The sequence below is a fragment of the Hippopotamus amphibius genome, chromosome 8 (assembly GCF_030028045.1).
Source record: "Hippopotamus amphibius kiboko isolate mHipAmp2 chromosome 8, mHipAmp2.hap2, whole genome shotgun sequence".
NCBI classification, from domain to species: domain Eukaryota; kingdom Metazoa; phylum Chordata; class Mammalia; order Artiodactyla; family Hippopotamidae; genus Hippopotamus; species Hippopotamus amphibius.
In genome coordinates this window covers 20891458-20908106 of record NC_080193.1, presented here as the reverse complement: position 1 = coordinate 20908106, position 16649 = coordinate 20891458, and the positions used below count along the sequence as shown (strand labels likewise).

Here is a 16649-nt window from a genome sequence, read left to right as displayed (position 1 = left end):
TCCACAACTACTGAAGGCGACGCACCTAGAGCCCCTGCTCCACAATAAGAGAAGCCAACGCACTGCGAAGCCCGTGCACCGCAACGAGGAGTAGCCCCTGCCCGCCACAACTAGAGAACGCCTGCTCGCAGCCACGAAGACCCAACACAGCCAAAAAAAAAACAAAACAAAGAAACACAAAAACCACATGAAACTGCCTGAGTCTAGCTTTGACAGAGGGACTGGTCAGCATCTAGAAATGATACTGACAAAGGAGAAAATGGCTAGAAATATGCTCTGAGGTCTGTGAGGACTTTAAGGGGCCAGACCGATGACATTCGACCCAAAAGGTACTAAACAAACACTATAAACAAATCCTAGAACCCGAGTAAAAGTTACCAAATCGAATCTCACATCCTCCCCAGAACAAGGACTAACAGAATGCACGTTGAAACAAAAACAGTGACTCTCTCTAAGCGGGAGGATTACAGGTGACTGATTTTCTTCTTTGTGTTTTCTATATTGTTCCCAATTTTCTATAACAAGCAAGCAATTCCTTGGTAATCATGGGGGAGGAAAGAGTTGTAGTTTCAAGAGATATATAAATGTCAATTATACCTCAACAAAAAAATTAGAAATAAAAAAAATGTTTTTAAGAAAAAATTTTTTAAATATATACATCTCTAACCACGTGTCGATATTTCTTCACAGACATTTAATGCCCTTTAACAAATCTGGTAAAAACTTAGCACAAAAGAGCTTAGACATTGTATAGAAAAAAATTTTTTACTTGCTCTGCATGAGAATGACTGATAAGTTCTCTTCATTAAGAAAAAAGTCAAAGAATACGTAAATGCTACCGCAGAACAGTTTTAATCTTCAGCTTTACACAGAGAGGTTGTAATGGTCACAGTGAAGGATAATTAACATATTGCTACTGGCAGTTTCAGAAGCCACAAAAAAATATTACAGGTTTATGGTTAACGAACAGCTTGACCAATTAGATTTTCTAACATGTGTGGTTTACGCAGGCTGAACCTTATCAAAATTATTTCACAGCCAAACTCCTTTAGGTGTCAAAACTATTAATCCTACAGTCAAAAATTCTGAGGAAAACTAGGAAAGAAAACATAAACCCTTTTCTCAAAATTAAGAATCCCAACTTCCTTTTCTACCCTTAGTATATCAGTTCAGCCTCATTTAGAGCAATACAGTTACTTTCATTGTGACGCCTTAAAAAAAAAAAAAAAACACACAGCTATTTTAAAAGGTAATTATGGCTCTCTATCTCCGGCCCCTCTGCTTCCCTTCCTGAATAATTCATTCCTGAAATGAAGCCTTAGATGTGTGCTCGGGGATGGACCTGGTGAGGGGAAGGGAAGAGCAACAGGGGCCCAGGGCAAAGTCAGAGCCCAAGCCAAGTGAGGAGGCCCTGCCACGGGGAGCCGCCCAGGTGGCGTGAGAAGGGCGTCCACACCAGGGGGCCACCCGCGCTGGGGGACTCAGAGCTCCATGCAGAGAGAAGAGCGGGGCAGCGGAGATGGGAGGGGGATGGGAGATGGGTCACACACAAGGGTACTGATCGAATAAGCATATTAACAAGTATACTTCTTCACCACTGAAGAAAGGAGTTACAAACACAGAAATGGAGAAACAGGATGAACCCCGTGGTGTTGGATTGGAATTGTATGTAAACTCACAGTTTTCATACGTACACACAGCTACAGAAATAAAGTTGTGAGTGTGTACGCATGAGCCGTATGTGTGTGTACATCCCAGAGCTGTCCACTGACAGAGCTGGGAACAGTCACCATGGGCACACACGGAGACCACATTCTGGCTTCTAGTTACCATTCTCCACTAAAGAGAACCAGGCTCCTTGGAGAAATGGCTGATTCCAGAGCTGTGTGAGGGAAATTACAAGATGAATCTGGATCTCTTGTTATGCAGGAAAAGAAAGGAGTGCTCAAAAAATCATGGGTACGGGTAAAAAGAATATGAAAGCCAGCTGAATGGGCTCCCACGGGCCAAATCTAGAGACTTTGAATATCAAAATAAAGAACTCCAATAACAGAGTATAACTGAATAAAACAGGAAATAAATTAAGGCACTGAAAATCTGATGAGGAACTGAGTACTTACAGAGTTTCAAAGCACTTCCCCAAAACATGTATTAAATACAAAGGAAAAGGAGCGATACATTCACAGTGGAGAAGCCCAGCAGTCACCACCTTGATCAAGCGATCAAAGTGAACATCACCAGTAACGGGACAGAGGCAGGCAGTGAGAAGGCAACATTACTTTCGGGACAAGGACATTCCTGCCAAAAACACATAACCTGAATCTAATCATGAGAAAACATCAGACAAACCTAAACGGAAGGGCATTCTACCAAAAAAACTGGTCGGTGATAATTTTTAAATGTCAAGGTCATGAAGGTCAAGGTAAGACTCAGAAATTATCCCAAAGAGACCAAAGAGACGTGACAATTAAATCCAAAGTCTGATTCTAAACTAGATACTTTGCTATAAAAGACAGTATTAGGACGACTGGTGAAACCCAAACGGGATTTGAGGCTCGGGGGGGTAGTGATGTATCCATGTACCCGGCTGTACTATGTTGTACGGGAGAAAGTCCTTCATTTTAGGAACCACCCACCAAACGGATCCAAGGACGGTAAGGCAACCAGCGATCAACTCACTCGGAGGCTTCACTCTGGGCTGTGCCTCCAGCTTTGGGGCAGGTCTGTCACTGTTAAATGGTGACGGTGACATCTACTCACTGATTCGGGGTCTTCCAGGGGCTCGTCCAGCTCTGCGTAGGTCACAATGGTGTACCCTTTGCAGACCCTCCACAACATTTTTTCAAATGCTTCAACTTTTCCTTGGTTAATTAGGCCAGATATAAATCTATGAAACAATAAAGGCTGTAGTCAAGTAGAAGCGATGAATATTACCAAACTGCATGAAAAGAATAATGAAGACTTTCATTTCTGGCAAAATGGTGACAATATCCTGAAAGTCCTCTAACGGCACAATATCTGAAATGTTGGAGAAAATATTTTTGAAACATCCTCTTCAATGTATAGCTGAGCCCATTAGAGAAATTCTTGGAATCCAAAGATAAAACAGGACCTCATAGCTATATCCTGACATATTATACTGATCCAGCATCTTAAGGCTTTGAGTTTCAATGCCAGCATGGGAGACAGGAGGTGGGCACTGGGTCTGTATCAGTTGAAGAAATGGAACTGAACCCCCAATGCCCCCAAAGTTGGGACCCTCGCCCCCCCCCCCCCCACAAAGGGCTACACCTTAAGTGTGGACTTAATGGGTGAACTAGAAAAAAATCCACCTTGCAAAGGAGCCTGCAAGCAAACTTGTCTGTTTCAGTTTGGGTTTTGGAGAGAAGGGGAAGAGTATTCCTTCAGAATTTACAACTACAGGTTAGAATGCATCCGGCAGAGAGAAAACAGACAGAAAAACAAAGAAACTCAAGCTGAGAAATTAACATAAAAGAATTCCATGTAGGTAGACTGCTCCCAAGCACCTGACATACGCAAAAATAAGTTCTTTCTGAAGGAATACAGCCTCAAACTAAACATCACTGAATTCCTACACATAAGGAACAAAGGAACAGTTCATAATAAAAAGAAATCACAAATCCCATGAGGAAACAAGTTACCATTAGTTCAAGTAAATAGAGAGAATGAACAGTAGAAAGAGACCCTTAAAATATGACTAATACATTAGCCAACTCAGTTTAGCCCCTATGTTTCCACCAAACAAAACAGGACTTGATGCTCCAATGACCAATTATTTTAGGCTTGTGGAGTAACGATGAATGGCGTAAGTGTTCCTTCTTCCCAGCTCATTATACCGAAAGTAGAAATTCCCATCAGATTTAGCCAAAAAGTCAATACAGCTGAGCGATTCAACTCAGCAAATACAGGAGTACAGTGTTTTCTTACACAAATATTCACTTTCTTTCATTCCATCACGGGCTTTCAGATGGCGGCCGTGCATCCACTCTCCAGAGCTCGCCTCCCCCTGCCAAGAAGGACAGTGTGCAGCTCGACACGCCAGTTGTCACCTACCCCAGTTTTGCTCCCAGCCTCTGCATACAGCTGTAGTCCAACAAAGATTCGTTCTCCAAGGAAGAGAATTCTTCATACGTGGGTTCAAACTACAAAGAGACATGAAACCAAACATGTCTCACTGAACGTGACACTTTAATTCTCAAGTTATGTTTCCAAACAAGGTTGCAGGGCATGGGAACTGCTCAGATCTGGGTGCCAAGGCCTCAGGGTAACAGACATGGAACTCAGCTCTGATAAATGAAGAGGATAACCTCTCCATCCCTTATCTGTAAGCTATTTGAAGACATTTACATAAAAGTATAGTTATAATTTATGTCACTGCTTCAATCCAAGATAGAATAACTGTATCAGAGGTCACTGCTACAGGAAGTGAAATAATTTGGATGGGATATACTTCTCCCCTCTCTGATACTCAGCTGAGTAGAGTACTACTGCACGGGCTGTTCTTTATTCTTTTTTTTTTTTTTATTCCACCTATATACTTCCCTAAGCCTTCTTTTTATTTTTTTTAAGGACTTTTATTGAGATATAAATTGGCATACAATAAACTGCATGTATTTAAAGCATACAATTTGATATTTTTTTTCTTATTAGTAATGTATGTATGGCAATCCCAATCTCCCAATTCATCCCACCCAAATCCTCACCCCTGGTTTCCCCTCCTTGGTGTGTTCTTTATTCTTATATAGATTTTTTTTTTTTACTTCCATTACTTTCAGCAATTTGAGAAGGAAAAAAAACCACAAAACTAAATTTTAGAGTTCAACTTCCACTGTCCAATTATTTTTTCTCATGTTCATAAGAAGATTTCTTTTTCAAAAAAACTAAATCATTTTACAAATAAGAAGTAGTTACAGTTAAGACCAACCAACACAGGAAAGGCTTAAAGCTTCTTTTAATGTCATATAATCCAACTGAAAGATAAAGCTAAGATCAAAATGTACCTCTTCCATTTTTTTCTAAATGCATCTCTTTTAAAAGGCAACACCTCTACAGGTGTTTTGATAACAAAACCCGAAACCTTACAGCAATGAGATTTTTGTAAAAGAAATGCACTTCTGGGACTTCCCTGGCAATCCAGTGGTGAAGACTCCGCATTTCCACTGCAGGAGGCACAGGTTCGATCCCTGGTCAGGAAGCTAAGATCCTGCACGGTGCAAGGTGCAGCCAAAAACAAAAGAAAGAAAGAAATGCACTTCCTCCCGAGCACGGCCAGTACCTCCACGTTGCGCTTGACGAAGGTCTTGGTCACTCGCAGCATGTGGGTGTACTCAATCAGCTCCAGCAGGTTCTTCCTCAGCTTCTCCTTGTTTTTAGTGACCTCTCTCAGCTCAACCTCCAGCTTCTGCAACTGCTCCTGAAACGAAACAGCAGTTGGGTTAGTTCCAAGTCTGGTTCTAATACTCTTTCCACAGCACCCCAGAACCAGTAGAGGATTTTTTTGTCTTTATTTATTTTATTTTTTATTTATTGGCTGCATTGGGTCTTTGTTGCTGTGTGCAGGCTTTCTGTAGTTGCAGAGAGCGGAGGCTACTCCTCACTGCAGTGCACGGGCTTCTCATTGTGGTGGCTTCTCTTGCTGTGGAGCACGGGCTCTAGGTGCACGGGCCTCAATAGTTGTGGCACACGGGCTTAGTTGCTCCGAGGCATGTGGGATCTTCCCAGCCCAGGGATGGAACCCATGTTCCCTGTATTGGCAGGCAGATTCTTAACCACTGTGCCACCAGGGAAGCCCCAGTAGCAGTTTTAAAAAGCCAGAATATATGAGAGTTTGATATGGATGTGAAAACATGGAAGGGTTTTTAAAGTCCATCATTTACTGCTTCATATTAATTCAGGGACTTGAGATGGCAGCACTCGGCTGTCATGATGACTCTGAGTGCCCTACGGCTCGACCCAGTCTCTAATCTCAGGTCCTATCATTTCTTCTGGTTTCCTGTCATCTGCTTAGCCATTACCATACACCAAAGAGTCTTCCTCTTTCAAGACTACATTTCCTTTTATTTGCAACACAGAAAAATTTTAGATAATCTTTCCCAAACACATCTATTCCTGGTCTCTAGCTTAAGAGTTTGTATGCAGTTGCACTTACACAAACACAAAAATACTTGAGAATGAATCTTCTTGAACAATTAGTTATATATCCGAAACTGAGACATTTGTAGAGACATGGATGAACCTAAAGGCTGTCATACAGAGTGAAGTCAGAAAGAGAAAAACAAATATCGTATATGAACGCATACATGAGGAATTGAGAAAAATGGTACAGATCAACTGGTTTGTAAGGCAGAAACAGAGACACAGATGTAGAGAACAAACATATGGACACCAAGGGGGGAAAGCGGGGAGCAGGGGGGTGTTGGGGGGAAGCACTGGGAGATTGAGATTGCCGTATATACATTACTAATAAGAAAAAAATATCAAATTGTATACTTTAAATATATGCAGTTTACTCTATGCAATTATATCAATAAAAGTTCTTAAAAAAATTATATACCAAGCATCCTTAACAATAAAGTATTAAAACAACAGAAGCAGAAATCTGTAAAACCCACTGCCTCAATGAAAACTCGTATTCAAACAAATCACTTGACACACTATATTCATTACTCGTGCTCTGCCTTATAAAAACTATAAGCAGCCAGTAAGCACCACATTTGTAATTACATCGTAACCAACACACCAAACAGGCCAAACCAGATGACTGCTCTCATCGGCCTGTACAGTTCTCTCTAAAGTCCGTTTATATGACCGACTGCTAAATGACACCCTCGCAGAAAAACAAACAGAGCAGCCAGCGAGGGAATGGTCCTAGTTATACAGCACTAATTGTTTTAGAAGAGCTGTAAAGGGCTCTAGTGTATTTCCCATGTGATGAATTGTCAGATGATTAGACCAAAACCTCAAGAGATAGTTCAAGGGGGGCGGGGCATGAGGGGATGCTCATGAAGGAAAGGAGCCAGTGCTCTCACGGGAGGGGGCGGGGGGAGTGGGGACGGACTCCAGGAGAAAGAGTCCCATTGGCTGCGCATGGGGAACCACCTAGGCCCTTCATACTAGCTCCTGAAAATTAGAGGGGGGACAGTCAGCGTGAACTGGGGGAGAATGTGAAGGGCAGAGGCCTGAAGCCTCAATGACTTGCAGTGTGAAAGGCGTGCTAAGGTCTGCATAAGCCCAGAAGTCACATGACCAGATCTCACAACCTAATTCTTGTTAGTCTCTGTTCAGTACCACCTGTTTTACATTTTAAAAGAAAACTGAATTCCAGTTAAAATTTATCACAGATAACCTGTTACTGAGAGTTAACCATAATACGGTTTTTTGATTTTCATTCCATGATTTTGAGAAGAAAGGCAGAAAAGCACTAGAAGACAATATAAAGTAAGTAAGTATCTGAGGTTAGTGACCTAAAACCGCTTCTTCAGAAAGTAGTTACCTGCATTTCGAGCACTTGTTTAAGAGGTGGTGCAGGAGGACTGGTCTCTCCCTCAGGGAGGGGAATATCAGCTCTATTAATTTCCTGCACAAGATAGGCTGTGGAAATAAAAGTTAAACAAATTAGACTCAAAAAGTTACTACAGGACATTTCAGTGAGAACATTTTATACCCCAACCTTGCCCAGGTCATCTAAAAACTAATGTCTAAATGCATAAAAATCTTGCCTGTCCCAACTGACTGACAGGATGCCTTTTGCAAACTTGTCTCCAAAGATCTGCAAAATAATTCTGCCTGGAGAGATCAGCACACAGTGACAAAACCAACAGTAACCTGGATACACATTTTCTGAAAGGCCCCACGTCCTTCATTTCTAAAACTCTAGTTAAAAGAACTTTGGCGTCACAGCTGCCCCTGCATCTGTAGAGGAAGCAGAAGGTTAAGGACACACCTGGAAGTGCAGGAATAATCCAGTGATGGACCTTTAGTCGTCCCCACCAGAGACGTCAGGGCAACCTCCTTGCAGATGCCATTAGGAGGAAATACACGTCCATTAAGAAAAACACCACTTCTATCAGTCAGAGGAAGAGACCATGGGGCAGAAAGCCAGGTTCTCCTGAGTCCCCAGGTAGCCAAGATATTTTGACTTAGAACAACTTACGCTGCCTTCCCTATTACATTAAAATCTAGATTCATGAAATTAATAGTGAAACAGCCAAAAAAAACTTAATTTCATTAGTTTACATTTTCAATTCCATGAAGGGTCCTTTTCCTTAGGATAAAGTCATTACCAGATATATTTTGGAGTTTTGGAAATGTGTTAACTAGTTATTGTATTAGGAAGAATGAAAGAAAAAGAACGAAAGAAAAGAAGGAAGGGAGGAAGGAAGGAAGGAAAGAAGGAAGGAAGGAAGGAAGGAAGGAAAGGGAGGGAGACAGAGAGGGAGGGAGGGAGAAAAGCGAGGATGTCTTACCAATAAAATAGCAAAGGAAGCATTGAGTTTAAGAGCTTTCTGGAAATGGATGTAAATTTTTTAACCTATTTATACCTAAATTTACTTGAGAGTTCATTTTCTTTTTAAGTCTGCATTCTTTTTGAAACAGTCTAAGCTACAGGAAATCTTGGACATGTCTAATGTGTTGTCACTCATGCCCTGCCTTTGAAAACTTATTCCAAACATGCGACCTGTCCAATGATTCATATTTATGGCAAGGATAGGAATGTGATATTGCCCTACCCTATACGATCCACACAAATAACTGGGACCTCAAACAATATGCAGAAGATTCGACTTCAGATGACTAAAAGGTTCCTTTCCATCTTAAAAATTCCCAGTTAAAAAACATAAAATCCACAATAATTAACAGCTATTAGAAATCACTCCAAAACCCATCTTCTCTCCCCTCCTCAACTCTCTCATCCCCAGGTTTTTCTGTTCATCCTTCTAAAAACAAATTTGGTACTTCAGACGATTAGTGGCATCGGCCGCCCTGTCTATTTCAGTCAGAATGTCAAGGTTGGAATGGATAAAGACTATTTTATTTTAGGCCAGGATGTTAAAGGTTTTACAGATAAAGGAAGTAGCCTTGAGCTGCTGAGTTTTAATGGTTGACAGTCAGAGAACACTGATCTCTGCAAAGGAAGCCCTGAAAAAAAGGAAATTATCAACCAATCTAATACCTGCCATTTCCTACCTCCCTTGTTCTCTGATATAATTTTAAGTAATATATTAACGTGTATATAATGCTTTTAAGTTAGAATAAACTACAAGGGATTGGCTAAATAAATTATAGCACATTAATACCACAAAACATTAAGCAACCATTGAAAACAATGATGGGTCAATCTGTTTACTGACATGAAAAGATGTTAAAGTACCATCAAATGAGAACCAAAGCTAATAACAAAATAACCTGACCATTATGTACGTGAATACTTACTTTTATAGATGAATAGTAAAAAGTGTGAAAAAATAACATAAACCTACGTAGTAGTGAATACATGAGTGGTGAGACTATGAATGACTTTTTTCCTTTCTACTTGTCTAGATTTTCTAATTCTTCTAAAGTGAACAAGGTTGACTTATATAAAAGTAATTAAGTTATTAAAATAAACTTACCCAATATTCGCTCTAGTTCTTCACACCTCTTCACCTCACCAACAAATTTTCTTTGGAAAGAACTTACATTCTGGTTGAGCTGAGAAAAAAGATGACAATTTTACTTTGAATTTTCTAAAATTTAAAAATAAATTCGATTTTATACATAAAATATGATTGTCAAGGGTTTGGGGGGAAAGCACATCCTCGGATGCTACTGAATGGGAGTATAAACTGACACATCTTTTCTGGAAAGCGAGTTGGCAACTGTTATGAAAAAAAAAAAAAAAGCCTGAAAAATATCCCCGGGGCCCAGAAGTATCCCATGAAGAAATTCAACCTAAAGGAACAAACTATGGATACGGACAAAAATTTATCTAAAAGAGCATTAACCTCAGGGACAGAGAAAAATGATTAACAATGGAAAATTGGTTAAAGAAATCATAGTCTATATCCATACCGTGGAACACTACTCAGCATAAAAAGGAACAAACTGACACATCCGCATCACAGAGGGTGCTCAGAAACGTGATGTAAATGAAAGACACAAAAGGCCACATGTTGTGCAACTCCGGTTCTATGAAATGCCCAGGAAAGGAAAACCTAGAGGCAGAAAGTAGACTAGTGACTGCCTGGGTCCTGGGGTAGGAAAAGGGATGACCTGTAAGTGAGCATATGGGACCTTACTGGGAGGATGTGATGTTCTCAAACTGGGTTGTGGTGAGGGATGCTACTCAGAAAGCTTCCTAAAAACCAACGAGTTGTACACTTGAAATACGTGAATGGGTGAAATGGGTGAATTTTATGATACACATCAATAAAATTGTATAAAAATTATGGTTCAGTAATATAACATTACTATGCACGTATTAAAAATTATGTTTTAAATGATAGGTATTTGATTATATTAAGAAATTACTATTAAAATTTTTATGTATGATGATGGTATTTGGTTATTTTTTTAGTGTCCTTACCTTTTAGAAATACTTACTGAAATACTTATGAATGAAATTATATGTCTGGGATTTGCTTCAAAATGGTTTGTCTGATGGTTTTTTGTTTGTTTGTTTGTTTGTTTTGTGCCCCACATCTTTCAAAATCTTAGTCCCCCCGACCAGAGATCAAACCCAGCCTCAGCAGTGAAAGCATCAAGTCCTAACCATTGGACTGCCTGGGAATTCCTGCCATGGGTACACTGTTCCCATACACTCTTCCCTCCAACATTTTATCATACAAAGCTTAAAACAATAATAAAAGATACTGAAGGATACTGAAAAAGAATATTTAATAAAATGAAGAAATTAGTCATGATTTGTGTGTGAAAAAAAGACTAACGATATTATCTGTGTGGGGACTTTCCTGGCAGTCCAGCGATCACGACTCTGCGCTTCCAATGCAGCAGATGCGGGTTCAATCCCTGGTCAGGGAACTAGGATCCCACATACCACACAGCAGAGCCAAAAACAATCCAAAAAAAATTTTTAAGGATATTATCAGTGTGGCTCCAATTATATAAAAACACCTACATATGTACATTTTAAAATATTATTAGAAAAATAATGTTTGATTGGACAACATTAATCAAAAAGGTAAAGTGTTTATTTCTAGGTAACGGGATCATGGAAGTTATTATGTTTTTCCAAATTCCCATGATGGACATAAATGACTTTCACGATTTTTTAAATTACAGTAATCATTCACATTGAAAGGCATCTGGGGCAAGAATTTTACTTTTTTACTCCATGTGGCGTTATACTGGGCACTCTCAAAAAAGAGAATTAGAAACAGCTTGGCGTGAAGCTGCTTAAACCACCTGAGAATGCCTACTCCAAAGGCTCGGTTCTAGTTCAGTTTTTCAAATTTTTTTAAAGAAATTAACCAGAAGAAAGATACAAATTCAAATTTCACTTCGGTTTGTCACATTTGCATTCATTTCTGGAAGTCATACTAATCCAAGGTAGTAACCACTTTCCAATTCCTAACGATTCAGAAACAATCTATCCCCACAGAACCAAGAATGAGCAGAGGAAGCTGCCCCTCAAAGGCTGTCCAAAAAAGACAACTTCTCAGTTTCAATGTTTTTTTCTTCAATATCAAACACTAGTTAACTCAAATTGGACACTATGATTCCACAAATAGAATCTTCATGAAGAGGCAAATTTCTGTGGCAACAACACACACAATTGAATTTGACATGTTACACAGTACGTTAACTGGTTGTTTCTGTTTCATGGTTTCTTTTATAAAGTTTTGCTTCTATTTTCCTTTTAGGGAGGCAACAGCACCTTAATTCCAGGCTAATGCTATGAAGTACATTTTAACACAGATTTGTTTTAAGACTAACATTTAACCTGGAGAAACCAGCAGAGGCTGCCAGGTGCTGTTCTGACCGGTATCCACACCAGCAATCTTCCCACTCCAGGAGCTAACCCACGAAAGGTGAACTCTGTCCTCAGACTCCAGACACTTAGAAAAGTGAGATGGCCTTGCCCTTCACTGAGTCCTACTGGTGAGTTGAATAATCTTTCTTTTCCAGGTCTTCTCTTTGGCTGTCACTGAAGAAACCCTTACCTGCCTCCTCTCCCTTACAAGATCACTAAAAGGAAAGGGAGAACTCTCCAGCTTGTGCAGACCAGAAAAGACAGACATCTGTGATCCCACCCGGGGAGCGCAAAGTCAGGAAGAAACTCCAGAAGAGAGCACAAAAAGTGTCAGGTGTGACGGAGCTTTCTGCACTATCACCTCTGCTGCTTGACACTCATCCTAAAGACAGACAGACAGACAGACACACACACACACACACACACACACACACACACCCTGAGCTCTTTTACTTCTGGGAAAAGATGAACGGCACTTTTTTTTTCCTTTCCCTGATTTTCAGCTTAAAAGAATCCCAAGTGTCCTCTACTACCTAATGTAATGGCACTCAATGAAACTTGAATCTTTGCAGTAATTAGGGCGTTTGTTCAAACCTCTAAGTCTCTGGGCCTGAGTTCTAACGCGATGGAAGAAATCTACCTGTTATAAAGAAGGGAGCCTGTTTCTCTCACAACTGTTTCCTGAGCCTTTTGGGTGCTGCTTACTCACAGCTCAGCACGGCACCTGCCAGGGAAGTGGGCACCATGTGCTGAAGCCTAAATAGCTCCAGGAACCAGGAAGAGCTAGGCCTTCTCTACAGCCTCGCCTGTCATTCAGGAGTTTCTGTCTGACTTGGCAATTGCCTCGTGGGGCCAACCCAGGGATAAATGAGATCAGATCTTGGATATGGGTGTTCCCTCTTGAAACTAAGGAGCCCTCAGAACCAGGAAGGGAAACCACAGGAGATGAAAGTTGGGTCCCAGGAAATAAAATGTTCATTTGAGTGACTTTCAGTTCAATCAGCGAGGTCCTGCTCATCACCTCCCTTTCACACTGTTCTTTTCCTTCAGGGCACTTATCACAGTTCACAGCCAGAGCGTGTCTCTGTCTCCTGATAAGACTGTGAGCAGCAAACACACAGGGACTTTGTCCACCCTGCTCACCCCCGAGCCCCCAGCAACAAGCTCAGTGTCTGCAACAGAGCAAGCACTCAGTAAAAGCTGGTTCATTCATTCCACAAACAGTCCATGGTGGAGACAAGCAATAAGCAAATAAACAGATACATAAGCAAGTGTTTATCACTACTTGCTGCGGAAACAGCTCCCATGCAACAGAATCTGACTGCACTCCTACTCCTTACTAGGCAGTGCTATGTACATCATCAGGTATCGGTGAACAAAAACGACAAAAATCCCGCCCCTCAGCAGCTTACACCAAGTTCATTCCCAATCCAGGCTCCTGGTTCTTCCTGTTCCCTCCACCTGGGACCTTGTTTCCCCTCGCCAGATCTTCCCAGGGCTGGCTGCTCCCCATTCAGGTCTCAGCCCAAGGACACCGCCTCAGAGAGGCCTCCCTGACCACCCCCGCCCGAGGTAGCATCTCACCGCCCCGTTTTATTTTCTGTACAGCAAACATATTCCTGTTGACTATTCCCTTTGCTGAAGATTTCTCCCCTGCCTGCCCCCTTAGTAAGTTCCAGGACGGCTCCAACAGGCCTCATCAGATTGGTCCTCCCGCTCAGCCCGGCGCCTGGCACAGCATCAGATGGCAGGACCCGAGCTGGATGAAGACGACGCGGAGCGGTCCTAACCAACCCGGCCAGGGCGGCCGCGGACCAGACATCCGGCGACCCTGAGCTCGGGCCCCGCTCTGCGGAAACCCTGGCCGGAAAGCGGACCTCAGCTTCCCCAGCTGGGAAATGGGGACGGCAGCGCGCCCCTGCCCAGGTGCGAGGTCCCCCCACCCCCCGGAAAGGAGGCCGGAGCGAAAGGCGCGACCGCGGGGGCTTCGCGGGCAGCTGCGGCCCGCGTCTCCCAGGCGACACTCACGTCTCGGAACTGGACAAGGCCCTTCTCGCCCAGGGCGCTGAGGCACTCGTAGGCCGTGCCGGACTGCAGGAAGAGCTGCGCCAGGCACATGGTCTCGCTCCGGAACAGGGACCCCATGGCGGGCCGGCCCGCGCCCCCCACCCCCGCGGGGCCCGACGGGCGGCAGCGGCTCCGGGCCGCGCGGGCCCGCACGCTCAGCCGGAGAGGCCCGGAGATCGCGCTTCTCCTGCGGCCTGGCCGCGGCCCCGCACCATGGGGCTCGGGGCTGCAGCGACTGCCCCCGCTCCTGCCACCGCGGCCGCCGCTCGGGTCGCCTCCACAGCCGCCCTCGAGGCCCCGCCCCCGAGGCCCCGCCCCCTGGCTACAGCCGGTTCCGGTTCCGCCTCCCGCGCCGGCCGACCAATGGCGCCCGGAGTTACGGCCCGCGGCGGCGGCGGCGGCGGCGGCGGCGGCGGCGGCGGCGGGGCCAACAGGCGCAAACCCCGCGGCAGTGCTGGGCAGGGGGCGGCTCGTGCGGCTTAGCCGGGCTCCGGCCGAAAGCGGCTGCTCGCTCTGCTGTTCACAGCCTTTTAAAACGACTTTTATTGAGTTCACGTGCCGTAAAGTTCGTCCCGGCTAGACTATACAGTTCTGTGATATTTAGTGAAGTTACAGAGGTGTGCAGCCATCGTCACGGTCAATGTTAGAATATTTCCATCACCCCCAGAAGGATTCCCCCTGCTCGGCTGCAGTCAATCTCCTTCCCATCCCCAAGCTCCGGGCAACACCTAAACAACTTTTTCTCCATAGATCTCCCTGTTCGGACACTTCCTATCAACAGAATTACACCCTGTATGGTGTCTGCGGCTCGCTCCTGCCCCGGGCTTTTCTCTGGGGTCCTGGCCCCTGTGCGGACCAGAAAGCAGGGTCTGATGCCAGGCTGCTCTTGCCTTATACGATCCTGCACGCAGCAGCTACAGAGACCTCTGACAGGACGAAAATCGGATGTGAGCCTGCTTAAAATCCTCTGGCTTCTCCCAAAAGCGCTCGGAATAAAATCCAAACTTCTTACCACGGCCAGCAAGACCCCCACGGGGTCTGACCTCTGCCTTCCCCTAGCACTGGTCTCCCCACCCCCAACCCACCTGCTTTCTTTCTCTTTCCATGTCGTTGCGCTTGAACTTGCTGACCCTTCCCCTCTTCTCCCAGACCTTCTCAAAATTAGCTCCTACAAGTCCCAGCTCAAATGTCCCTGCCTCTGAGGGGCTGTTCCTGGCCACCAGCGAAAGTAGCCCTACCACCCCACCCCACCACAGTCCTGTTTTATTTTCTTCATAGCACCTACCACTGTCTGACATGACCTTGTCTGTGTTTATTGAGGGTTTTCCCCCACTAGAACGTAAACTCTGGGCAAAAAAAATGTTGCCTGCCATTTCAGTAAACAAAGGATGCTGCAGCCGCAAGCCATCAGCCACGGCAGCCGCCCCCAACGGTTCACCCTGAAGGGGATTCAGAACGGAGAAAAACAGGATACTGGACCTAAATAGTTAAGATGCATATCAAAGGAAAAATTTCCATGACCCCAGACTCTTGCATCTTTCCATACATAGAAAAACACTAAAATCCTTAATTTGTGATGGCTGCTTTTTGTGATTAGCAGTAATCCTTTGATGTTCAACTGCTTTTTTTTTTTTTTTAAACAAAAACTGTACATCCTGGCTCCTCCTTTACCTCTTTCAAACAGTTCCTCAGCTATGTGAGATGCTGCCTTCCCAAGCTATGGTCCTCAGTAAGATCCCTGAATAAAACATAACTCTCAAATTTTAGGTTGTGGGTTTTTGTTTTTTTGTTTTTTCCTTTTCATTCAACAGCTCCATCAGACAAGGGACACTGCCTTGGTATCTCCAGGGCCCAGCACAGTAGCCACTAAATAAATGCTTCCCAAATGCATACACGAATGTATAAGCTTAGCAAAGTCATAACAACATAGTATGCCCTGCCCCTAATCCCACTCTAGTGCCAAAGTGAGTTTTTCCCTTCTCGAGGACAAAATCACCCTAACAAAGGCCACAAAATCAGACTAAATTCCCTGTCATTTGGACATTTTAAGTTACCTTTCCAGAACTGGTTATATGAACTGCCACAGAAAGACTTTCTGAATCGCTGCAATTAATCAGTCGGGTATTTCCTTTTCTTTGACAAAAGACACTTTTCAACTCAGAGAGGGTGTAATCACCTAAACCCAGAGAGACCCACATCAAAGAAAGAGAGAAGCAGAGGTGGGAGAAATCCAGTGTTTCCACGGTGTAATACAAACAGTGGTACTTGAGGTGGGAGAAATCCAGTGTTTCCACGGTGTAATACAAACAGTGGTACTTGGGGTGGGGGGTCAGTTGTGTCACTAACACAGGTTTAATATGAATTAGGAAAAAATAGAACTAGAGTTGTAGATTTAGAGTGGAAGATTTGAAACTCCCCTGGGCAAGAATTCTGAGTGAAGATACAACAACCAGGAATTCCCTGGAGATCCAGTGGCTGGGAATCTGCGCTTTCCGACAAGCCACAGGGTGCAGCCAAAAAAAAAAAAAAAGATGCAACAACACATCATATATAGCACCAGGATGTCAGGAGACACTCAGAATTCAGTCAA

General features: G+C 43.5%; 1 protein-coding gene across 1 annotated transcript in view; it reads right to left on the bottom strand.

Moving 5' to 3' along the window:
- Window positions 1-14357, bottom strand: part of ATP6V0A2 (ATPase H+ transporting V0 subunit a2) — a 36361-nt gene extending 22004 nt beyond the window's left edge. The window contains exons 1-6 of the mRNA XM_057744255.1: window positions 14021-14357; window positions 9633-9711; window positions 7514-7611; window positions 5297-5434; window positions 4075-4163; window positions 2761-2887 (exon numbers count right to left, since the gene is read on the bottom strand). Of these exons, the coding sequence (XP_057600238.1) occupies window positions 2761-2887; window positions 4075-4163; window positions 5297-5434; window positions 7514-7611; window positions 9633-9711; window positions 14021-14137 (648 nt within the window). The 5' untranslated portion in view covers window positions 14138-14357. The remainder of the gene's footprint in view (window positions 1-2760; window positions 2888-4074; window positions 4164-5296; window positions 5435-7513; window positions 7612-9632; window positions 9712-14020) is intronic.
- Window positions 14358-16649: the final 2292 nt, after the last annotated feature.